Below are 27,221 nucleotides of genomic sequence, written 5' to 3' on the forward strand. Positions count from 1 at the left end.
CATGACTAGAGTGCCAAGTGATTGTGGCCACAAATATTAGTTGCAAATAAAAATGGAATTAAAACTGCCTCGACTGCCAAGTTCTTTAGATATTACCAAGTTAGCATTACTAGCATACTACGCAATCAAAATCTTCTTCAATATGGGTCTAATCACGCATCTACAGTGTTCCGTCTTTTCCTTTGCTTTTATTATGACATATATATATATGAGCCAGTCTCTTTCTTTTATTACATGTAGAGACTATAATAAATATATATTTATATTTAATTTCTTCTGTATATATATATATATATATATATATATATATATATATATAAACTAACTTGTATAATATGGATATTGAACAAATTGCCGATTTTTCATTTACCATACTTAGTTTTGTTTTTTGTAGGGCAACAAATCCCTCTTTCTTAAGCCCAAATTTCACCAATACTGCTGCAGAAGACAAATAACACTTGTTTTCAAGGATCAGGTTTCTTTTTACACTTTTTGTTTTTAAGAACCACATTTCTTTTCACTTCCCCCCTTTTTTTTGTCTAATGCATTTGGAAATAGTTCAGATAAAAACACTGCAATACAAAAAACACTAAATAACTGGTTTTGATCTTTAGAGAATCAATAAATTGCATCAATAAGGACCAAGCAATAGACATTAGCAATTAATTAAGAAAGTTAAACAGACATTATTCTTAAATTTGCAATAAAACAAAAGATTTTTTCCCCCTTTTTTTTTTCCAATAGCTGTGTATGCTTCTCTCGCATAAAATGAACAACTACCTGGATTATTTAATGGTTTTTACTGACAAAAGTAAAAAAACATTTCCAAAATATTCAACATTAACTTTGAGGATCATTCCATATATATGTTAAAGAATACCTCTGTTACCAAGTCATTCTTAAAAATGCATGAAAGCTTAAATCAAACTGCTTTTTCAGTGATGAAGAGGAAAGATATTATTTAAAATTGAATATTTTGTAGAAGGTTCATTCAAAATCTAACTGATCCATTATGTGAAACACAAATTATTTTTTAAAATAATATAAATAAATAAAATTTATAGCATTCACTTCAGGTAATTCGACAGTAAGCCTATCAATCAACAAAGAAGTAATTATTGCTAAAATATTAAAATGTTGCAAGATGCATTGTGTGTACATTTACCTCATTGTGACTGCATGTAAAATGAAAGAAAGCAATTTAAGTATACTTTTTGTTTAGACAAAAGTTATAAGATTTTAATACTCAAAACTTAAAGCATTTTAAAACTTCTTATTACATAAATTTATGACCTAATATAGAGATTTCATACTGTATAGAGGTCATAAAAATGAAGCTGGCTCCTAATTAAGAACAAACAGCTACAAGACAATTTCAGATTCTCCAGCTTACTGATATTATTATACACGGGTCATTACTCCATTATAAATTTTCCAGTTTGTAACATAAATATGAAACTTGTTTGTAACATTAATATGAAACTTTTCACACTTTTAGAATAGAAACATTTAAGAAGTTCACTTCTTTACAGTTTTCTGTAAGAATAGAATAGGAAGTGAAATAAATTACACTTAACATGACTAAAACGTGGATCAGTTTCATCTTCTAGTCAGCTCTCTGTTCAATTCTTTAAAAATACCTTGACTGTGAACCTCTAAAATATCACATTAAAATAACAGAAATGACCCAGACATGCCTTAAACATTTCCGTGAAACAGGACTTTCTGAGACAGATGATGTCCTTGTCGACTCTTTTTTAACCTGGTATTTCAGAGATTCACATTCATTGTACATTGAATAGAATTTAGCAGAGAGCTGACTACAGAAGATGAAACCAATCCACTTTAAAGTCATAGGTGAGAAAACAGCCACGTAGATATGACTGGAGAGAAAATCACAGCTGGCATGATTGTTAAAACATCATTTTTTTTAACAAGAAAAACTCATCAAAGACACATTTTTTGCTTAAAGTAGTATGACATTAGGGATGCCAAACGTGCCTCACAATTTCTATATATGCAGTTTACATTTTAGATAATAGAAAAAGAAGCTTAGCAAAATGACATGACTTTTCCAAGAGCAAGCAGGCAAAAGAGTGATCATATAAACATAGTCATATTTATAAGCTTTAGAAGTCTTTGTTTTAATTCTGAGCAGCGACTGGGCAACGGATTTTGCAGTGCAGAGGAATTGCAAGGAAAGCGTAACATAACATGCTTCAGAGCGATTCAAAATGATGTAAAGCATATCCTTGAAAAGTGAATGTTTCATTAAAAAATATGAATTGAAAGATATATTGCCAACTGGTTCAAGTTAAGTTTAAAATCTTGCTGGAATTATCATTTTGTATTTTAGATATATATATATATACAGTCAAAAGTCTTTAGTCCGGACTTGTTGGTACTTCAGCGATTCTGGATTATTGATTTCGGATTATAGATCATCAGTTTAAATCTCGTAAGATGGCATGCAGAAATTATAAAATTAAAAATATGAAACCGTAATTTATGAAATAAAGAGCAATTATGATCTAAAGGGTATCAAAATTTACAAAAAAGAAAAGCTTAATATTTATTTATTTACTTTATTAATTGTTACATAATTACATTTCTTTCAATGCGTGCATGCATAAAGCACACATTACGCATAGTCGAAATTAGAAAATTGCAACCAGAAAACAATTTGATGTGTATTCGTGATATTTATTTATAATGACGAGGAATTTGATTTAAATCATATCAAAGACGGAATACATCGAGATGAAATAGTACTACATTTAGTAAGGAATTATAAGCTGAATAAAATAAAAACATCTGCCCTGAAGATAAAGATAGTGCTGACAGATCAACTTCCAGTTCATCATGTGCCGCGACGCCCCCCTCCCCCGCAGAGCAGCGTGAAACTGATAAACAGATTTTGGAATGGTTAGAGAAACAAAGGATATGCCTTTATACATTTTTTGCAGCAATTCCACTTTTTGTTTGATGGACATCGAAACATATTTTCGCTTTGTAGATCCTTTACATATTAGTAAATATATATCGGAAATTCTATTTGACATAATCGAAAGTTCAAGCTTACTTATATAAAATTACTCTAACAGTCTTCAAAAAATAATAAGCCCGATCCAATTAGAAGATTAAGGAACAACGCAATCTGCAACATTAACTGAAATAGATAATTAGATAATTTTAGCTTAGCTTATACCGTCCGTTATACATTAAATGCGCATGCGTCAATGTATTATGCGCATGCGTAAAAGTATTACGCGCATGTGTCAATGTATTATGCGCATGCGTAAAAGTATTACGCGCATGCGTGAATGCATTACACGTTGACGCATGCGCAGAAAGTTTGTAGCTTTGAGGTCCGGATTATAGATCATTCCGGTTTATGGGTGTCCGGATTAATGACTTTTGACTGTATATATATATATAACTGCAAAATTTTCAATGGAGTTTTCATGGCTGATTTATATTTGCTTTAGTTAGACTTTCTACTTTGTGAATTAAACCTTTGACAGTTGGGATATAAAGCAATTCTTTCCTCCCAAATACACAATATCTGTCGGCTGTAAATTTGTAATGCCAGCTACGTTTGTTTGTGCCCATTATGGTGTGTAACTGGAATGAAAGCTGAGCTCATTGATGACCCTCAACAGGTTAACAGAAGGTGTTTTATGATTATGTTAAAAACTAAGTAGTAGTCTGTCCCATAAAACATTACATACACACTTTTAATTGAATTTTAGTAAGCAAATTTTTCTGTATTATTTAACATATGTTATGGGACAGACTTAATCAGACATATGTTACAGGAAATGAAACTTTCCTCCACTTCCTATAAAACAAAGTAATCAGAAAATGTGCTGACTAACCTGATGACCGATTCTGAGTGTTACAACTGCAACATCGACCCATCTTGCATGCATCCATGTGTTTTGAACTTTTGGTAGGGCTTTTCTCGCAAAATTTAACAGCTTTCTTACTGTGTAAACAATTTATATGTGATTCTATATTCTGAACATCACTTTTCTGATCCAAAGAAGGCAGTATATTTTCATTACTAAATGGAAATGGAATGTTATTTCCTGAAAACTCTTGAAGATTTTCATCAGTGCAGTTTTCAAATGAATATCCTTTTTTCTTAGAATTGGAAGTAACTTCATTTTGCTGCAAGAGAAGAGGAGATGAAGGCTTATAATTATTGCAAGGATGACACTGTTTAGAGTCTGCCTGAGGAAAGAAGTCTGGGGAAATATTAGCTATCATGTTATGATGATACTTTTTTAAAGCTGCATCAGTTTTAGGAATTGCAACAAATTCAGAAAACTTAGGTTCATTACAATGCGAATTTTTTAAGCCACTGCAAAGACCTTGCTTGCAATGTGATAAATCTCCATCAGGAGATTTTCCACCTTCTTTAGTGCACATTACTGAAGATGCACTAGTGCAACGAGTAGGTAAATGTACTCTACATGGCCTTTCTTCACACTGATCAACAGAGCTAGACTTTCGCAGAATACTTCTAGGCATGTGTCGTTTATAAGTAGCATCGACAAAGTTAGATTTCAATTTAGTTGCATCATCTGCATTACAATAAGAAGAAGATAAGCTTTGATGGCGATTTTTAGAATATGCTCCTTCTTTTGGAAATGCATTTTCGCTTTTCAAGCCTTTCGTATGTGTTTTAGAAATGAGGATTTTTAGGTCATCTGGTAGTAACACATTTAATGATTCCCAATCCTTTATTTTTGTTAAATGTTTCTGCAATAAAGTTTCATAAGCTCCATATGATCGAGGTCTTGAAGGTTTCTTTTGATTTAAAATTTCTTGAGGCACCTTGTATTCAGTAGGTGTGAGAAAAACAGATTCTGAATTTTCATCAATAATAGATTTTAAGAAACTTAAATCTGGTAAAGAATAATTTGGATAACATACATAAATGGATTTTTTATCTTTTTGACGATGTTTAGTTTGAGAGGCTACATTCTGCAAAGGGCATTTAACAGCAGTCTCTGAGAAATTATTTGGTTCAGGCAATGATGATGATGATTCTTTGAGAGTGAATCCAGAACTAGAATTAGAGTTATAGAGAATTGATGTCTGCACAGAAGAATCCTTTACATGTACTGGTATCTGAGTACCACAAGTACAAGTTGTAGTGAGAACTACATTACTCTTCTGGACAACAGCTGGTGTCACAGCAGCATTATGATTCACACTATTACCTTGAGAAGAATGCCTTAATCTTTCCACTGAGCTATGACGGCTGCTTACATATCCACTAGAAGCAGGACTTGAATCTCTAGATGTTGTATAATGCACAGTATTAACAGTATCACAGTCTGTCTGGTTGCTACTAGTTTTACAGCTAAAGGCATGCAAAGGTTTAAATCCTTCTGGTCCAGTACAATCATTGATGTTAAACTGTTTAGTCTGAGTGCTCTGAGAATTATTTTCTGTAGAAACTCCAGGTTTCTTTGATGGCAGATGCTCCTCCCTATTCAGAGTATACACTTTGTTTAAAATCCCTACATTTGATTTGCAGGAAGGGAAAATATTATTTATACGCTCTAAATTGCCGCTACTTTCTTGTCTATTGGTATGCGTAATATGATCGAGAGTATTATTTTGAATAACTGTAATATCTCCAGAAGTACTATCATCACTTCCAAAAGGATTTTTGCTGTCTCTCATGACTTCATCTCCACTTGAGATATCGGTTTCTTCTTCTTCTTTAATAGGAGTAGCATGGAAATGTTTCAGAGGAGGTGATGGCGCATCCATCAAACTATCTTCAAAGTACTGAGAATTGTCACAATCATCATTTCCAGAATTCAATCTGATTTCTTCTATATTATTATTATTAGGCACATTATTTTCAGTATTATACAAGGAGTTAATATTATTATTATTAGTCTCAGTCATATTCTGAACTGAATTCCAGTCTAGAATCTGAATATTATCTACAAACATCTGAGTTTGGTGAGTCTCATTATCATTATGACCTGCTGCTCTATTTTTCTCTTTTTGATTCTGTGAAGGATCATCAGTATTCCTTTGAAGTGGTTTGATTTTATTTTCAGATATGTTTAAGGAATTTTGGAGGCTGGTATTACGGAAGTTCAAAGGCTGGAGGATTAAGGAAGTTGAAGAATCTGACTGGCCACTTGAACCAATAGATGAGTTACTTGACACCTTGTGTTTCATGAATAATTTCAACAAAGACACAGAATGCAAGCATTCTTTGCTATTAGCTACATGCATTCCAGAAGCTTGGTAGTTCTGCACAACTTCATACAAAGGAAAACGGTGATTACCGCACCATTTTGCCCACTGTGTTAATTGCTTATCAGTAATGAAAACTGAGTTATGGCTAAGATTAGGTAAACTCTGGCTTTTTATTGATATTTTGGTATTAGAATCACTTTTTCTGCGACAAACTCTATGACTCCTCCATAGTTTACTCCAAGTAGTGAAAGCTACATCTGACTGTACCATAGAGCTTTGTTTTTTAAAACTAGAACTATAGTTTATTTGAACAGCACCGGATAAACTACCTTCACCTTCACTACTTCGACAAACATCCTGGTAATCAGAATCATCAGAAAATTGGGTACTGCTGCCTTCAAAAACTATGGTATAATTATTTTTATTTGCTTTACATGTTAATACTAAATCTTGATCATAACTAGAACTATTATCTAAACTATCAACAGATATAGTAGCTTCCGGTACAGGTGGTTCCCGAAGAGGAGAAAAAAGAGGTTCATCTTTACAGATTGAAATTTCATCTTCAGAATGACGATTACTGAAAAGTAAAAAAAGAAAAAATTAATCTAGGAATAAAGAACAATATCAGATTATCTCATACATAAATTTGTAATAAAAGAAAATATGTTATAAACATTATGAATAAAAAAATACATATTCAGGTATCCCCTGCTTCAAAATGGCCTGCTTATTGACAATCCATTCTTTTAGCCCTATAACCAGAACCTGTATATTCAACATGCAATCTGTTCTTAAAACCTGTTTTGTGTAAAATTTTGCTTGTTTTGCATCACCTCAACACACTATTATGAAACTTTTAGATATTTTTACAAAAGACAAATGAAATTACTGATTTAAAAAATAATAATAATATTAAAAAAAGGAATGAGTTTATGTTTTGAAAATTTCTGTGCTTTGGCCTCTAACCTGATGACTAAATGGTACATTTTTCTATGTACGAGGGCATTTCGAAAAGTAAAACATTTATTTAGAAAATGTCAGTTACATCTTATTAACTGGATTATTTATTATTTTTCGACATAATCACCCCCTTTATCCAAACATTTGTTAAGTTGGTGCATAAGCTTTTGTATCCCACAGTCATAGAATGTTGCCGCCTGTTGGAACCCAGCGTGCACACAATTTCTTGTACCCTAACTTGACAGTCACAACTTCATAAAGAGTTGTCATTGACACTTCCGGTATGATTTGATGCAATTCTTTCAATTTGAGACGTTTATTCACACGAATTGCTTCCTCTGTTCTCTGAAGAAGGGCATCAGAGATCACAGACGGCTGACCTGTTCTTTGTTCGTCATGAACATCAGTCCTACCTTCAGAAAAATGACGACATCATTTCGTTACATTTTTTCGATTCATAATGTTCACATAAACAGAAACAATTTCTTTGTGAATATCCGCTGTTTGCTGATCTTTTGCATGAAGAAAACGTATGATGGAGCGAACTTCACATTTGGCGGAATTCTGAATCGGCGCAGCCATTTTAAACACGACCTACTCCAACCAGAATCAATGTTGAAATGCCGAACGACCACGAGGAGAAAGCTAACGGTTCAAGGTTAACACCTGTGTTGCCAACTTGCTCACTAAAACTTTTCTTTTCCTCTGGCGTACAGTGTATCTTTACTTTTCGAAATGCCCTCGTACATATTATTCTATTATTCCATGAGTGTTCCTTTCATTTACCCCTCAGAGTGGCATGGCCTTTTCAATACACTTATGAAGAACTGTATGACTTCTTCAAACCATTTATTTCTAAATTCATATGATTGATTTTTCTCTATGATTTCATAAATTTTCACTCAATAAGATTATATGTTCAATGGTCATTAAAGAAAATAAGTAAACAAAGTATTTTAAATAATGATGTAATATATATCAAATGATTAAAAGTCTCGTGACTTGATAAAGGCAGAGATAGGTCAATATTTATAATATAAATTCTAAAAGTTAAACACGTATTTCATTATTTATAAGTTTTATATCTTTCTGCAGAAAACCTTCTTGGTAAACAGAAGTCTTAAACAAATTCCTAACACATACTGACAAAAACAGAGCTTTCAGATCAGTCACATAATTATTTTACAATTTAAAAGGTCCAAACTACTTCAGAAATAACTGGAAGTTAAAAAAAATAATAATAAATAAATAATTATTACAGAGAAAAAAAATGTTATTGCCTATCACTGAACTACTTTTTAACTCTTAAGTTTCAGCTATGTAAAATATTTTATTAGGTACTTCTAACACTGTAGCTATGTGTATCAGGAAAGAAATACTAAGACAAAAAAAAAAAAAAAAAAAAAAAAAAAAGCTAAGGCTTTAAGAAAAATAATAAATAAATAAATAATCATTATTAAGCTTCTAAAATTGATACTATTATGATTTAATTTTCATTCATAAGTTTAACTGATACTTAAAATTTTAAATGCACCTCATTCCAATGAATCAAATTACATTAAACAGCATTTTTTCCAAAAATGCCAGCCTAATATAGCCACACAAATCAAACATCATTACAAAACACACTTAACAGTATTCATCATACTGGCAATTACATATATCTCATGCAAAGATTACTGAAATTCACCTGATAAAGTTTTAAATCTGAATATTCCAGTACAGGCACGGAGACATGGTTGTGCCTGGACAACCTACATGCCACCAAATTATGCCAAAAGATATAGCAATCCTGAAACCTTCTGATATATAAATATTAAATTTTTTTTATTAGAAACAGTTTTAAATTTTGGCCGTAAATTGGAGATAATATTTCAGTTCTGGGACAAATTTAACTGATTAGCTAAGATTTTACATAAAGCTCATTTTATACTTAGTTGTGTAAACTTTGGAAACAAGCATAAACTCTATGCAACCAGAAAGACTCAGGAATCAAACTTTGGTGAGAACAAAAAAGGACAGACAAAATTTTATCCCATGACACTTAAGGTCGTAGATAAAAACTTTCATAATTTTTAGATGCCTAGAACTCATTCCTTGCCTCTCATTATCTTGAAAATTTGATGTTAGGAGGTTTAAAGTTTGTTCACTCACCAATTAAAAACAGTATTTTAGAAGAAAGAAAGAAATTTACTACATTTTGTGTAAGTTCTAATTAACTATTTTTTTTGCTGCATTAAGTCATCATTTGATTTCAATTATATCAATCAACAAAACAAGTGTGTAACAAGTTGTTTTTTGATTAAGCAAAGAGAACATAAGCTTAAATTACTTTATAATCAATATTTTAGCATATTTATTTTTGCTTTAACTCTTTAACTTCTCCTTATTAAATTTCTTAAAGTGCAATTTCTTGAAACTTTTAAAATTCACTCATATATCTCTTCCCATTGCAAATTTTTAAAATATCCTCTAACTTCACATTTCTTTTATTGGCTTGCCATGGTTATGTTACCTCAAAGGAGAGGATTATAAAGTTAAAACATTGCTTGCATTCATATGTGCTTTATTTTAGTATTTTATACAGATTTTGTAATAAAAGAAAGATTTCAGTTGGTAGTCAGTAAGGGTTCAGTTAAGGTGACCAGATTTCAAAGTGTGGTGGAGATGGTATGTAGGTAAATATATATAAATCAAAATAAATAATTTTTGTATTATTTTTTAGCAGTGATGTGTAATATTTTTTAATAAACAAAATGAATAAAATTTGTATGCCTTCTAAATTATTTTGATGAAGTAGCCTTATTTTTCTCTGAAGCATGAACATTTCAAAGAATATCTTTCTTCTTTTTTGATCTTTTTATTAAACTTCCAACAATTTTCACCAAAATTTATTTTGGTGATTAACATACTCTTCAAAGTGTGCACTTTGAGCTGTATCTTATCACTAGTCCAAAAACTGTTTCTAATGCTAAATACTCACTCAGTTGCAGCATTACAACCAGGAAGATAAAAGAAGAACTGCCAATTTTATATTTTTTTTATCATTCCAATATTTTTTGGTCTATGATATATTGTTTAAGGTAGCTATTCTCAACCAGAGGTTATGTGTATGTCTGGTGGTATGCAAGAGAAAAACAGGCGGTACACAAAGAAACAAAGTATTTTTAACTATTGCATTCAAAAATTAAATATCTCAACATCCTGTTCAAGTTTTTTCTCTAATAAATTTATGCTATCTGAACTTTGCTCAAGCTTAATAGCCGGTCATAGACTTTAGCATAATAATCCATTTTTATTTTCACAAATATTCTCTTAGCCATAAACATAACAAAATTTGTCATAAATGATATATTTAAAAGGAGTAATAGAAATCGATGTTATATTTAAAAGGAAGTAAAAATAAGTTCATATAAAAAGCTAACAGCATCTCATTAACTCTTTCGCATCGAGAGAGGGCAAAATCTCAATTCCCCAAACACCGAAAACGCCCGTATCTAAGAATTTCTCCTGGAATGCTTTTCTTTCCCCCATGACAAGTTGAATACTACAGCGCTAACAATAGCCTTACTTAAGTAAAGCGAGAACTTCTTTCTTCGACGCTTTGACACTGTGTGAAGTTCCCCCTTGGGACGGGATTGCAATTTCGGGCATCAAAAGCTAAACACTAACAGTAAACAAAGGAAAGGAAGGAACAAAGGAAACAAGAAAGTTACTTTTAGTAGCTTCAAAAGAATGATTGACATGTGATTTAACAACACCTGAAAGCAATGAGTAATGCAATAACATGATGGGGGAAAGCGCTGGGTAGGAAATTATTCAGGCGTTTCGGGCGTCCAGCCGATGTCTGAATGTTTGAGCGTTTGGGGCGACTTCGATGCGAAAGAGTTAATTTGTTTAAGAGTTGATTCATTAGCATGTCTTTATATTGCCCTTCTTTCTGGGCTCATACTGCTCTTTTCAATTGGAATATTTTTTTTACATCAATCTGCTGTCTCTAACAACAAGTATTTTGTCTTATTGTTGCTTTATATTTTTTACTTTTCAACGTGATTTGAGGATATCGTTGTTTGTTTCTGAAGAGCTCGTAATATATTATGCATTTAAATATTTGTGAAAAAATAATAAAACAAACCTAGATTTTCAAAATAGAAAAATGGCTAGGATTGACTATGCAGAAATAAGATGATAGATACAGGAAAATCTACTAACACTAAAAATATTGAAAAAAAAAAAGTTTTGTAGAAAATATAATCATTTGGGTCTACTTGGAACGGAGGTAAGATGGTTCATCAACCTTGATGATGTACTGTTTGAAATGAAATAGTATTTTTCAATCAAAGTATGAAACCATCATTTCTTGAAAGACATCTTGAATCTAAGCATGCCAATTTAAAGGATAAATCTGAAGAATATTTTAAGAGGAAATTATCGGAGTTCAAAAATAGTAAACAAGTAATGAAAGGTTTTGTTACTTCAAGTAAAAAAGCTTTGGAAGCTAGTTACCTAGTAAGCCTAAGAATTGCCAAGACTGGGCAGCTCAAACTAGCAGAGAAAACCTTATATTACCAACAGCTAAAGATAGTGTTTTAATATTATTCAATGAAAACACGGTTAATGAACTTGATAATATTCCATTATCAAATGATACAGTAAGTCAACAAATTCATAAAATGGAAAATTTCATAAAGGAAAAATTTATTCAAAAAATAAAATACAGTGAATATTCACATTGCAGTTGGATGAAAGTACTGATGTAACGAACATTGTTGAAATATTACTTTACATACATTTGGAAGAAGACAAACCAACGGCCACACACTATTTATTTTGTGAATCTCTTCATGACAGAGCAACTGCAAATCAAATTTTCAAGGCAATTGACAATTTTATGTCTGAGAATGCTATTCCTCGGAATAAGTGCACTGCCGTATGTAGTGACGGAGGTCGGACTTGAACAGGAAAACATTCTGGTGTTATTTCTCAAATAAAGAAAATCTCACAAAACTACATTAACTAACTGCTTCATAGAAAAACCAAGAAAACCAAAACCTGAAAATCATTTTGAATCAAGCTGTGAAAATTGTTAATTTTATTAAAAGCCTAGCTTTCAGAATATTTACGATTTTATGCCAAGAGATAGGCAGTAAACATGAAACATTTTTGTTATATTCCGAAATAAGGTGGATATCCAAAGTTTTAAATCCTCTTTTTGAACTTCGATCAGAAATTAAAATTCAAAATTTGATTTGCAAAAATGTTTATTTAATGAATTACGGTTAATTCTTTCAGCATATTTTGCAGGTATTTTTGAAAAGTTAAATGAATTAAAATTTAAGATTACAGGGACAAAGTGTTAATTTATTTACCATTAGAGATAAAATAAATGCAATGATAAAAAAACTTGAACTAATAATAAAAGAATTGGATAATAATATTTGAAGCTTCTTACCATTTTTAGAAAGTTTTCTAACAGAAGATTATTTTAAAATAAAAGAAGAATTAGCATCTGACATTAAAAATCATTATTTTTCATTGATAAATTATTTCAATGGGTATTTTCCCGAGAATTATGAAAAAGACAATTGGATTAGAAATCCATTATGTTCAAATGTGCTGAAATTTTTTCTTGTGAAGAAAATGAAAAATTGATAGAAATTTCCTGTGCTCGAACTCTAACTGAATATTTCAAAAATAACACATTATAACTTTTGGCTGAACCGAAAAAAAAAGAATTTAAAGGCACTTCAAATAAAGCTATTAAATTATTTAATACCTTTTTGCACAACCTATTTGTGCAAACAAGGACTTTCTTCCATGTTCTATTTGAACAATAAATACAGAGCAAAATTAAAAGTGGATCCTAATTTACAGTTAAACTCAAGTGAAATAAGACCAGATGTTTCACCAGATAAGGATTTAAATTCTAAAATTTTTGTTCCAACTCTATAACTCCAATCTATAAATCTAACAAGTATCAGGAAAAGCTTTATTTCATTGTGATTGGATGCATCAGTTAAGAATGAAACAAATGAACATTTTTTCAAATCATATGCAAAGCTCTTAAAGGGTAAGGCATGAAAACATTTAGTATTAATGCTTCGACCTTGGTTCATGCACATGTAAATTTAAGCTCAAATGCCACTTACAGCAGCTTAAACGTTCAAAGACCTAAAGTTATGGTTGTGGCAAATAATATGCTACGCAAAAGTGTCTTCTACTGCACTTAATTCTTCTTCCTCATCACCCGCTTTCTGCTATCTAAAGAAATTCTTTAATGACAAACTAGATGCAGCAGCAGAGTTTGAAATTTTATGTTTATTATTATTTATATGAAGTTTAATATCTGTACATCCACTAAGGCTTACTAAAAATTTTAAAGAACATGTACAGCACCTCTAATATGTATTAATGTATCCTGAACTGCATAATGTTATGTATTTACCCAGTATTATATTAAGTAGCTACTGCATATATACATATATATAATGTATATAATCAGTGTTATATCATGCTTTTCATATTTCTATGCATATTTTAAACGTACTTCAAGGTATATTCTAAGCAAGTCATATATTGTCAACGTATTATTCAATGTAACAATATGTGTAACTATAATTTCTGCAGGTAATTATAATTTTTATCAAGGTCACCGTGGGAAATCTTGTAATATGTATCTTGAATGACGTTTAAGACCCTTTATTTATAAATATAATCAATGCATACTAAATCAGCGAGGCACCAGTGTGCCCCCCTTCTTGACATCTGGAGCTGTTCTAGTTAATGGTGGACGTGGTGCTGCACTGATTAACCAGTATGGTAGAGGCACAGTGCCCACGTCCCCCGTCACTTGTACTTGTACTTGTACTGATACATCCTGTATGTATATATTATAATTTGAATCAAAGTCGAATTAATATATCAATTAAAAAATGCAGGGGAAGAGAAATACATGAATGAGAAATAGAACTTGTATTCTTAGTTTGCAATTTACATTATTTAAATAAATATGTGCAGTCATCAGCTTCTTTTCTACAAGCTCAATGGCAACCTTAACAACAGCTAGATGATTTCGCAAGCTGCGTGACAGAAGACTGACAACTCCACCACTGAGACAGAGACGAGAGATGAAAGGAGAAGCAGCAATGGAATTCGAATGAGAAGGACTATGATTTTTCCTTACGATGTTGTTATGTTTTGATCATAGCATGTTCAGACTTATTTTCCTTCTTACTTCTTTTATGTGTTACTTTCATGTTAATTATTTCCGTCATCATAAAATGCCATTACCATTCTCGTCACTATTAAGAATGAGTGTAATCACAGCTCACATAAATTCATTTTAACTTTTCCATTATCACACTACTATTTTTGGGGACAAATACTATAAATTCGGAACCAAAAATAAGTTGTAAGAGATTGAAAATTCGGGATGTAAAGTCATCTTAGTTCATTAATCGTTCAGTTAAAAGAAATTACTTGTTTGTATATTCTGATATGTAATATTTAAATATACAGTAGCTAAGTGATGAACTGTTTCTACGGTGTATAGTTTCCTGTCTTAAAAGATACAGATTCTGTTTAAAAATGGGCTTAAAATCAAGTAGTGCAGCCAGTGTTCGAAATCTTGTCCATGTCCCAATAGATCAGGTGTATAAATTAAATTTAATGTTATTAAGTATTATTACACAGTTCATGCTCTATTTGATGTAATCAATAAAATTTTCATAAGATAAAAAGAGCTAACGATCAGCACAGCATGATTTTAAGGTAAATAATTACTTTTCAACAAGCAAGATGAATAAGTTAAATATTATGATTAAGAAACCAAAATCTGCTAGCTAGCTGTCTTTTTTGGAATATGACAGTGACTAAAACAGCAGTAGATCTATTTCTAACACCATTACCAACAACTTACACCTAATGTTGCTTAAAGGTAGTTAATGTGAAGTAATTTACATTTTACAAATTTATGAAAGTGAAATGTAAAATAATTTTAATAATTTCTAACAGCATGAAGGAAACTTTTTTAATGCTTCTCACTAGAAATCTTAAAAATAACCTGTAACAAATGAAGAGTACCATGATTTCATATCAGGAAAAAAGGGTCTAATTTTTTTTCTTAAAAAAACAGTACAAGCCAGTTACTGTAAACTACTAATTCTCACATGTGTGTAACTGATATTACCAATTATTATTTTTCACAATGGTGTGCCACACTCTAAAAAACCACACAAACTATTTAAAGGTCATAAATATATGAAAAATTAAAACTGAAAAGCATACATATTAATTTGTATTTTCAAACTATTGTAAATGCCCAACTATCTGTCATTCCGCTAACCAGAAAGCTCAGAAAAAGTCAAATTATAATAATTTCAGAAAAAATATTTTCCCTTAAAAATTAAGTAAATGAGAGATTTTTATCACTTTTACAACTCACTATATTATAGTTCGACCGCCTCATCCGCGACCATGAGCGCAAACACGCATGCGCCATTCGGATCGAATTATTCTCAAAATAGGGTGGAAGGATGGGGACTTACTTTCCCTACAGCATAGCTCTTTCCGGAGAAGAAAAGACATTTCACATCACAGCAAGTCATACCGCCCCTTTTGGACAAGTCTATGTGTTTTGGCAGAATGCCAACCAGGGTTGCGCTATAGATAGTCGAACTATACTAGCACATATACACTGTAGCCAAATTGTGTGTTTTAGTGCCAGAAATGGATATGCATGATGTCAAAACACAATCAGAAGAATTTCGCCTTGGTTTTATATAAACCCAATTAACTCTCAATAAGCCAATTTAATCAAAATCGTAAAAACAACCTTGTATTTAGCGTAGGTATAATGAAACACTCAATCGATTTCGAGGGCAGCTAAAGGTCCCTCCTCATCAGGAGAAAGAAATACCTAGAAAGAAGAAAATAAAGGAGAAGGAGTCACAGAAACACATGATCCTTATCAGCACTAGATTGTCACATTAGCGTGTTTCTCTTCTAGTCAAGCCAATTTAATTTTTGTAAGAAATGATATAAGTTTTGTTTTCTTTCTTTTTTACCATTTTGAAAAAATGATATCAATTTGTGGCCACCTTTCAAGGGACAGTATGTAATAGGGTAGTTTCTAAGTTACAGGATTCTGCAATCAAAAAAGAAAAAAAAAAGGGTTCAATGACTTTACTTGAAAATGGATAAACAATGGCAATACAAAGTGTGCGTGTGCGATTATGGCAAAGCCTTGAGGGCTATCTGCCTAAGGGAGGGATGCCTTCGTGGAGGACTTTTTAAGGGAAACTGGCTCGTATACACGTTACACATGGGGAAAACCTCAAAAACGCCCATGCAGCCAGCACGTTCGTGGGATTCGAACCTCGGACCGAACTACCAACGTTCAGCGACTTTATACCGCTCAGCCACTGGTGGGCTGGCAATACAAAGTGAAAAACTGCAATAAGCAATTTAAGGTTTTATATGTTATACACATAATTTTTATCTGTTTATGCAAACAAAGTTTTTGTATGCTATGCCCATAATTTATATCTGTTTATGCAAACATTCTGTTCCGTTAAACATCTACCATACTGACTGGTGCAAATTTGGTGTCATCTCTGCCAACTGTCATATTCGATGGGATTTCATAATGGATAAGAAGTTTTACTTTCATGTTTAAGATCTATTATATATATTGGTTTATGTCCGAAATGCACCTTTTTGTTTTGAAATTTAGGCTTTTGATATTCAAGCTGGCATAATAAAAAAATGACTGTTTTTATAATTTTAGATCAGAAATTTCTTCCATTCATTTGGCTTTTCCACCATGAGTTTCAATCTTTATATGTTCAACTATGTGGAAATTTTGCATATCCAGAATTCGGCATTTCCCAAGCTATCCAGATGGTCAAGCTTTTACTGTAGTATGGTAAAATAAACTCAGTTTTAAGCAATAAAAGATAAAAAAAATGAAAGTGAAATGTTATTAATGTAATTATTCATCATTCATTTATTTAAAAAAACAATGATCAAATTTCAACTTTGTGGCAGGATTATAAACACAAATACAAGGTTTCATATTCACTGAAGTAACAGAAAATAATAGTATATTATAAATTTAAAAAAAAAAAGCTTAAAATTTCAAAAAAATGACAATTTTCCAAATCTACTTAGCATTTCCTTCAATGCCTTTAATCAAATGTTGACTTTCTATATGTATACTTAAAGTATTTAGCACTAATAAAATTATATAGTAGTTAAGTTATAAAATCTGTTTACTTGTGCAGCACTTATAAGTAGCCATGTATACACAATGGAAATTTTTATATGTAAAGAGATTACTTGTATATATATGCATAAAAAACTTTAAAAAATGTTTAACAATTCAAAATTCAGTTTAATTAATTAATTTTAGTTTAAAAATGAAAGACAAATACTGAATTTTTCAGAGGTTTCATAATTTGAATTGTACATTCCTGAACTAAAAAATTAGTTTGTTTTGAAGAATCTCATTTCAACAAATGCCAGCCTCCCTTCCCCAAATTCAAGGTTAAGTATACCTCGATAGTGAAAACTACATAGCATGAAGCTTAATTCAAAGCAGTACTAAATATGCAATATAGTTTGTAAAATGAAGAATCAAATAATTGTCTATAATTTATACTGGTGTATCTACACTCACGTTTGTGAAAATTGCAACACCATGAAGGACTTATGCGAGTGAACTGAAATTTTCAGGAAATGCAAAGTAGCACATGATATGCAAATGATTAGAATTGCAAATCCGTAGCGCATGCGTATGCTGAGCAGTGCCCTCTGAACGGCTGATGGATCCGAATAAATAGACGGCTGTAGCGAGGCGTGTATAGTTATCGGTGGTTATCTGCTAGTGGTAAACGTTAACTCAATCTGTACTTATGCCTCGTCGACGAAAGAGAGCGAGATTTGAACAACTTACAGAGTTTGAACGAGGGAGAATCATCGGCCTTCGTGAAGCTGGATTGTCGTATCGTGCAGTAGCCTTTCGTGTGCAGCGTAACAGCAGCACAGTGATGCGCGTTTGGAAGCAGTGGACGGACGAGTGTCGGACAACTCGGAAATCCGGGAGTGGACCCCGAAATGTGACGTCAGCTCGCGATGATAGACACCTGGTCCGCATGGCGCGGACGGACCGTACAGCTTCCTCTAGACAATTGGCAGCACTGTGGTCAATAGCTACAGGTGTTTCATTGTGTGCTTCATCAATTCGTAGACGTCTGCTGCAGTGTGGACTGCGCGCACGGACTCCTTTATACAGGATCCCCCTAACGCACGACCATCGCCACCTGCGGCTACAATGGGCCAATCAGCATAGAGACTGGCGTGCTGATTGGCAGCATGTCATGTTTTCTGACGAATCCCGCTTTAATTTGTGGTACCATGATGGCCGCATTCGTGTCAGACGCTATGCCGGTGAACGCCACCTTCCGGAGTGCATTATCGAACGCCACAGTGGACGAACACCCGGAGTTATGGTCTGGGGCGCCATAGCATATCATAGACGATCTCAATTCCTACGAATTGTGGGCAATCTGAACAGCAACCGGTATATCCGTGAAGTTCTACAGCCCGAAGCTGTTCCCTTCCTTCAAAGCTTGCCAGGCGCTGTATTTCAACAGGACAATGCCCGCCCTCATACTGCTCGGATTGTTAAATCCTTCTTTGCAGCACAGCAGGTACAGCTTCTTCCTTGGCCTGCGTGTTCCCCGGATATGTCGCCAATTGAACATGTGTGGGATGTCATTGGTCGGCGTCTTGCTCGTGATCCTCGTCCTGTTGCGTCTGCAGACGAACTTTGGGTACGCGTACAAACGATATGGAATGCTCTTCCTCAGTCAGACATTCAAACTTTGTTTGACTCCATGCCACGTCGTGTAGCAGCACTTATTGCGGCGCGTGGTGGCCACACAAAATACTGATTCTGATCTCTTGTTTTTGTTTGTTTGCTTTGAACATTTAATCATTTATTTGTACCACTACCACTCAACTGTGTATTAAATTGCATTCAATTATGACGATTCCTTCTTGGTGTTGCAATTTTCACAAACGTGAGTGTATATGTTCTATGTAAATATTTAAATCCATTTGCCACATTGTAGCATTATTTATTTATTTGTGGCCACATTTATTTTTTATATGTGTTTATAACATGGGATTAAAGATTCTGTTGATCTGAGAATAACAATATTCAGAATACAAAGAGAGCTTGAGTGAAATGCGAGATACGTTTTCCATGTGAGAGACTTTTCCTGAATTTTCAAGAAGCTCTTGTCTTATACAAATACAACTAAGAGAGAGCTCACAGTTGTTATTGCTGCTGTTTTAATTTTCTCACATACTAAAAAAGTACGTGAGAAAATGGACATCCCAATCAAATTTATCATAAGGGACTGCATTTCATAAATCTTTTTTTTTTTTAAAGGTCAATGCTTTCAGTTTCTTGAAATCAAATTACCAGACGAAAAATCCTTGTCTTGCGATGTCAATTAATATTTGGGAAGGTCTCTATAAGTGTTCAATAATGTTTTCATAAGGATGCATTATAAAATAATTCGTTCTGCTTGGGGAAAACTGCCTTTTCACCTTGCACTAAACAAATGGTTTTTAAAATTAACAGCATAAATTGCAACCTAAATTTTAGATGATATATTACTTGTAACTGTATAGGGGTAACATTCACTGCATCACATTTTAAAGTTTGATCTTTGCGATTTTTTCATCACCCTGTACATACATATATGCATCTTTTTATTTAAATACACATATGAAAAAAAAAATTACAGATTATGCAACTTTGTAAGGGACTATTTAGATTATAGTGTCTCTTAAAATATTTTGAAAAACACTCAAAGCTAACCTTGTTGAAGTATCCAACTCTAAACCATTCAATAAAGACCCAGAAACAGAGGCACACTGTTCCCCATGACTAGCAGACTGGAAATCTCCACTGTAAATTGCAGGAAGTGCTAGTATGGAATTAATATCTTCAGAGCGGAATGTTTCCATATCAATCTCAGCAAGATTTGCATCAATATTTTTAGATAAGTCATCATAACTTAAATCTTTCTGATGAAGAGAAGCTCCAAACACTGCTGTCGGTGAGCCAGCAGGTGACGTAGGAGATTTCCTGAATTCAAAGGAAACAGAAGATTAGACAGCGTTTAAAGAAACTGCAATATTAAACAGGAACATCATTGAGAAACACATTATACAGGTACACAATAATTATTATAAGATAAAAATACATATAAGGGTCGTTCAAATGAAAGTGGCACTACAGTCAGTTTGAGAAATGGTTTAACCCGCGAGCACATGCGCCGTGTATCTCATACCCAGGGGCATATTCTTTGTCCCTTATCTCCAAACCCCTTTCCTGGAAATGGGCGAAACCTTTTGTAGCTGATTTCAAGGTCACATTCTTGAAGGTGGGATGTCCATGGAGTGATTCTTTGAATACTTTTATAGGAATTGTACCGTTTGGGTATGTGACACCCGTGCGCCTTCTCGCGTCTCTCAGATGTTCACCCTCACTTTCTTAGGTAGTCAGCATAGCGATGCATCTAAGCTATGACAAAAAATAGAAAGGTTGAGAAATATGCTAGAAACCATTTCAACAGATTATGAATCATTTAGCGAAGAGGAGGAAGAATTAATAGATGAAGAATACAACAGCATCAACAGACAGTGAGATGGACACTGAATTAGATAGCGATTTTTCCTCAATTTTAAATGTTGCAGCAGTTAATGCACAGATAATCTTACTTTTTATAAAAGAACCACCAACTCAGTTTAGAAACAGGCATTCTTTTCTCAAATCATTAGGACCAAAGTTAGTGTAAGATTACTCAAATCAATGGCGGCGGCAAATCATGCTCCCTTTGAAACTAAAAGAAAAAATAATTTCAGGAGATTGCAATATGGAAACACCATTTAAAAAAGATGAAAACCATTTACAGAAGATGCGCTGAGTACCCTAAAAACAAAGACAGAAAGACACAGTTTCTGTGCGAGAAATGTAATATCAGTATTTGTATGAAGCATATGTGTTCAGTCTGCCAGAGATGTGCAAAACAATTTTAAGCTAAGTACTTCATTTATTATATTATTTAAAATATACTAAAGTTCATTGTTTTTCACGTTAATCCACATTTATACTAGTATTTATATCATTAATGCAATTTAAAACGTGTTAATTGCTTTTGGGTATGACTAACCCAGCACGCCTTCTCGTGTTCTTACTTTTAGCGTGCGTGCTCGCGGGTTAATGATATTAATATAAATTTGTATGCAAAAGAAAGAAGTACAGTACAAAGTCCATAATCCGGACTCGTTAGGACTTCGGCGATTCTGGATTAGGGGGTTTTCCGGATTATAGATCATCAGTTTAAATCTGGTAAGATGGCATGCAGAAATTATAAAATTAAAAATATGAAACCCTAATTTATGAAATAAAGAGCAATTATGATCTAAAGGGTATCAAAATTTACAAAAAAAAAAAAAAAAAAAAAAAAAAAAAAAGCTTAATATTTATTTGTTTACTTTATTAAACATTTCTTTCAACGCGCGCATACGTAAAGCATACATTACGCATAGTCGAAATTAGAAAATTTCAACCAGAAAACTATTTGATGTGTATTCGTGATATTAATAATGACGAGGAAGTTATTTAAATTATATAAAAGACGGAGCACATCAAGATGAAATACTACATTTAGTAAGGAATTATAAGCCGAATAAAATAAAACATCTGCCCTGAAGATAAGGATAGTGCTGACAGATCAACTTCCAGTTCATTGTGTCAGCGTCCAGGGACAACTGAAGATTTCGGGCCCCCTACTGCTTGCCAAAGATGGAAAACATTTAATTCTAAAATATTGTAACATCAGTTTGGCGCCCCTTGGATTCTGCGCCCGGGGAAAGATGCCCCCCTCTAGCTACGCCCCTGTCAGGGACTGTGTACAGTACTCCCAATCAGCAATTCCAATCACTATGAAAATTTTAGCTTTATGATTTTTAAGCTACAAACAAATTACAATCAACAAGCAATACAATTTTTATATAAAACTGCTGTTATACTGGAGGAGGCAATAGCGATATATACAAAATTAGTTATATATTTTTTCAAGATATATGATGATATGCACAAAATATATAGAGTAGCTTAAAATTATAATACACAAATGATAATGTCAAAAAAATTTCATAAAATTTATGACAACGAATTGTAAAATTAAAAAAAAAAAAAAAAAAAAAAAAAAAAAAAAAAAAAAAAGGTGTATGCAAGGATGATTGAAATTTTTACACAACAATTTCTTAAATTTTGTCAAAATTTGCATATTAATAAACACAAAATTAAACGAAGAAAAATTACATATTCTGAACTTGATTTCAAGAAAGTAATTTAAGAATTACCTTGAATAATCTTTATTAGCATTATCTTTGACATTTGAGTAGTGTTCAAGCAATGAATCATCTGAGGATTTCTGATCTTTTTTCTTTTCAGGAGTGGTAAGGAACTGATTGGAATTCCAGTCTGAATCAAAGCATGAAATATTCTGACTGGAGCTATCACTATCACCCATGGCTTGAACAGCACCTGGAAGAAGAAAAAAGTTATAGTTTGGATGAAATGAAACAAAGATTATAATGATAATAATAATATGATAGTGTGTGGTTGCTAGCCTACAGTACAAACTTAACTAAAACAGTATAAAATCCAAACTTTAAATTTTGTTAATTTCCCAGTACTTTTTAATATGTTGCTGATTTCAAGTTTCTAGTTAATTAAAGGTTTCAAGTTTCTAGTTAAGGAAAAAAAAATAACAGTAAGCTGTCTCTTCTCAAAAAAAGCACCTTTTAATTTATATACTATTTATATATTTATATAAAATTTATATACGCATTTTAATTGCACTGTGGTTATTTTATTATGAGATGAAATGACTACTTTACTTTTCTGGGTGAACAAATATGTATCAAGAATTTTGTCCACAAAAGCACTTTTCAAAAGTTGAATGACTATTAAAAATATTTGAATCTGAATATTAATTGCTCTCAAAAAGCACTTTTAATTTTTTTGATTTTAAAACTATTCTTTTAACTATTCTGATTTAAAACTATTCTATTCAATTTTTATATCTTCCAATTATTCAATTTTATTCAATATTTAAATCTTCCAAATATGCAATTTTATCTTTCAAGCAATAGGAAGCCATAATTGACAGCAGTCAATAGAAAATTAATTTATTTTACATAGCTGCAAATTGATGGTAAAAAACTCAACTGAAACAAAACAGAACATTTTATTATTACTTCACAATGGATTTTTAGATAAAAAAAAAGGTTATCCTTATTAAAATTAATGAACACACTTAGCATATTTTCGTTTAACCTTGGTGTCTTATTTTCCTGCAAAAGACTATGGCTTTAATAACAAAGACATGAAATACAAAAATCGACATTTCAGAATAATGATGAAGGACATTAAGTAACAAACATAATACAGTCAAAAGTCGTTAAACAGGACACTCATAATCCGGACCTCAAAGCTACAAACTTTCTGCGCATGCGTTAACGCATAATGCATGCGCGTAATACTTTTATGCATGAGCGTTTAATGTATAACGGACGGTATAAGCTAAGCTAAAATTATCTAATTATTTATTTCAGTTAATGTTTCAGATTGCGTTGTTCCTTAATCTTCGACTAGGATCCGGCTTATTATTTTTTGCAGACTGTTAGAGCAATTTTATAAAAGTAAGCTTGAACTTTCGATTATGACAAATAGAATTTCCGATGCTGGAGCTGCCAAAGCAAAAGTATGTTTCGATGTCCATCAAACAAAAAGTGGAATTGCTACAAAAAATGGATAAAGGCATATCCTTTGTTTCTCTAACGATTCCGAAATCTGTTTATCAATTTCACGCTGCTCTGCGGGGGAAGGGGACGTCGCGGTGAATGAACTGGAAGTTCATCTGTCAGCACTATCCTTATCTTCAGGGCAGATGTTTTTATTTTATTCGGCTTATATTTCCTTACTAAATGTAGTATTTCATCTCGATGTACTCCGTCTTTGATATGATTTAAATCAAATTCCTCGTCATTATAAATATCACGAATACACATCAAATAGTTTTCTGGTTGCAATTTTCTAATTTCGACTATGCGTAATGTATGCTTTACGCGCGTTGAAAGAAATGTTTAATAAAGTAAACAAATAAATATTAAGCTTTTTTTTTTTTTTTTTTTTTTTTTTTGTAAATCTTGATACCCTTTAGCTCATAATTGCTCTTCATTTCATAAATTACGGTTTCATATTTTTAATTTTATAATTTCTGCATGCCATCCTACCAGATTTAAACTGATGATTTATAATCCGGAAAAGTCGATAATCCGGAATCGCCGAAGTCCCAACGAGTCCGGATTAAAGTCTTTTGACTGTAAATGTAAAACTGAATTGTTGCTTCCAATTTATTATGTGAAAAATATTTCAATCACTTTTTAAAAAAATTATAAACATATTTTAAATAATATTCTTTTTCCTCATACAAAATATTATATTTTGATTTTCATGAAGAACTAAAAATGCATTTTATCTTGAAGATTTTTTTGGAATCTTTAATTTTATCACTTGAGAAATAACTCGTTTTTCAAAATGTAAGTAGTAAGCAATTGTATTATTCAAATTTTATGTCCTTATGGCACACTTAAAGTGGTAATTATGTCTTAAAGAACACCTATAAAACAATTATTATATATGATTTTCTTTTCCTAAGGTTAAAGTATTATTGTGAGAAAAATAGGATATATTTTTTCGTGGCTGTTTTATACATTTAAAAAAAAAAAAAAAATCTCAGGTTTATCCTCATTATACATAAACATTCAAAACAGAAAAATCTTACTGCACATTCATACATTCATATCATACAGAGGTTATTCTCACAAAAATAAGAATATACTGCATTTAATTGATGGCCTATTGCGCTAAGCGCAATTTTAACTAACCCAATGTATATATATAAATCTGAGATATGGATGTTACCGACAATGTATGAAACGCCGACATTCTGTAGAATACCTAGACATTTTACAGAACACATAGCTTTTTTAGGCAAAGTAAGAAACATGAGAGTTATTAAATATTTTAGCTAGGCTTCTATAGAATGTCAAATGTTCTTTAGGCGAAGTATGAAAAACGGTCATGTTATGGCTATTATTTAAAAGGCTTTCATTTCTCAAAAGTACAAATGCTATTTTGAAAAATTACCCAAAGAATGCCATTAAAAAACTTTTATTCAAGATGATCTTGGTACATTTAATAATTTGTATTTTATATCTGACTGAGACTGGCAATCAGTTAAGATCTATCTGACAAAGGAATGAAATTCAAAAACAATCATAGGTTTAGACTTTTTTTTTTTTTTCCTCCTGGGGCTCACAAAGATGGATGCACAATTCAATATCATTACGTGTAACGTTTCTGTATTTGGCAGAAAGTTCTTTCAACATTCTGCCACGTCCTTTGTGTCTAATAGCCAAATGAATTTCATGAAGTACGTGAAATAGCTTAATGTCCGCGACGTAATACTGTTACTGTATAATACTGACACCTGCTCTAAAACGATAAAGGAGTTAATTTTTTTCCCCCATAAACATTACATTATAGAGATTCAGCAGCCAATAGTACCATGGTTATTTCTTAGTAGTCATTTTCGCTTTTACTACATAACTTCTGGTTAGTAGTTTCGGTTATTCGAAGCAAATCGTAGATGTATTTCATACTTTCCCAGTTTGTCATCCGGCATTCTATAGAATGCCTAAGCAATGTGTGAAATGTTAAAATTGTTTCATACATTGCAAGCCAGTTTCACACTTTTCCGGTAACATGACCACATGACTTCCTTGAACAATCTATTAAATAATACACATTTCTTACTTCACTTTATTTAAATGTATTTCCCCGAATTTCATTAGATATATATTTCTTAATCAATCAATTCAGTTCTCACTTCTCGGCCAGGCAAAAATACATAAAAAAATTAAAACACCTTCATCAAAATTTATAAAATACAGAAAACAGTTTTTAAAAATGTTTTCGATGTTTGCTTTGATGTAAATCGGAGTTTCTACATCAAAATAAGCAATTCTGCTAACGGGTAGGAAAACAAAATATTTGATGCAAAAAAATTCAAAAATAACGTTTGATCCCACTGGATAAAAGAGCAATGAAGTTGCACCAAAGCGATAATTTACCAACTGACTTAATTCACTACACTACTAAGAGTTTCAAACGCAAATAAACAGCCGCCAAAATGGTCAAATGGATTCGAGAGCGATCCCAATGGTTACTTTTGTTGAAATATGATACACGAAATGTTTTGCGATTACAGTAAGTGCTTTACGTCGTACAAGAAAGTAAAAAAATAACCATAATCAGTATTGCATGCAAGATATATAAACACAACCAAAACAAAACTTAAATATTTATTGGTAATGATAATTCAATGAAAACGCATATAATACAGAGTAAAAAATTATATAACTCAGCTGTAAATTACTACAGTTGCGAAAATTTTGCAAACTGAGAAAATTAGTACATTTTGAATATGAATACAGTTTAATACAAGAAATCGAACTTATAACGAAGAAATCGAACTTATTATTAAATATTATCAACCTGATCGTGTTTAACAGAAACGAATTCTTCACCAGTAAATATAGTATTTTAATAAATAGTATGTGACAAACTGGGCAGGGAGGAAGAAAACCACCAAATTAAACGCCAGCATATTGAAATCTTCGATAATCATAAAATGTAATGAACTAAATTGTGAAAAGAATTTTTCTAAATGGGGGGGGGAAGGAATTCTAGCAGAAAATACTAGAATTGGAAATAGGTACTAGATACAGCCCTCATAATACTGGTCCTCATAATTTTTGACTTTATACTTATTCTGTTAGCTGGTGCAATGTAACATGCTAAATCAGTT

General features: G+C 32.1%; 1 protein-coding gene across 2 annotated transcripts in view; it reads right to left on the reverse strand.

The window, feature by feature from the left end:
• LOC118205271 (uncharacterized) overlaps positions 1-27,221 on the reverse strand; it is a 180,407-nt gene that overhangs the window by 42,163 nt on the left and 111,023 nt on the right. For both annotated transcript variants that reach the window (XM_085816784.1, XM_035377572.2), the window contains exons 2-4: positions 22,645-22,828; positions 20,090-20,359; positions 3,879-6,814 (exon numbers count right to left, since the gene is read on the reverse strand). In XM_085816784.1, the coding sequence (XP_085672910.1) occupies positions 3,879-6,814; positions 20,090-20,359; positions 22,645-22,828 (3,390 nt within the window). The remainder of the gene's footprint in view (positions 1-3,878; positions 6,815-20,089; positions 20,360-22,644; positions 22,829-27,221) is intronic.

This window comes from Stegodyphus dumicola, chromosome 5 (assembly GCF_044657685.1).
Source record: "Stegodyphus dumicola isolate Sdum_Otavi_A_Nest chromosome 5, ASM4465768v1".
Classification (NCBI taxonomy): Eukaryota; Metazoa; Arthropoda; class Arachnida; order Araneae; family Eresidae; genus Stegodyphus; species Stegodyphus dumicola.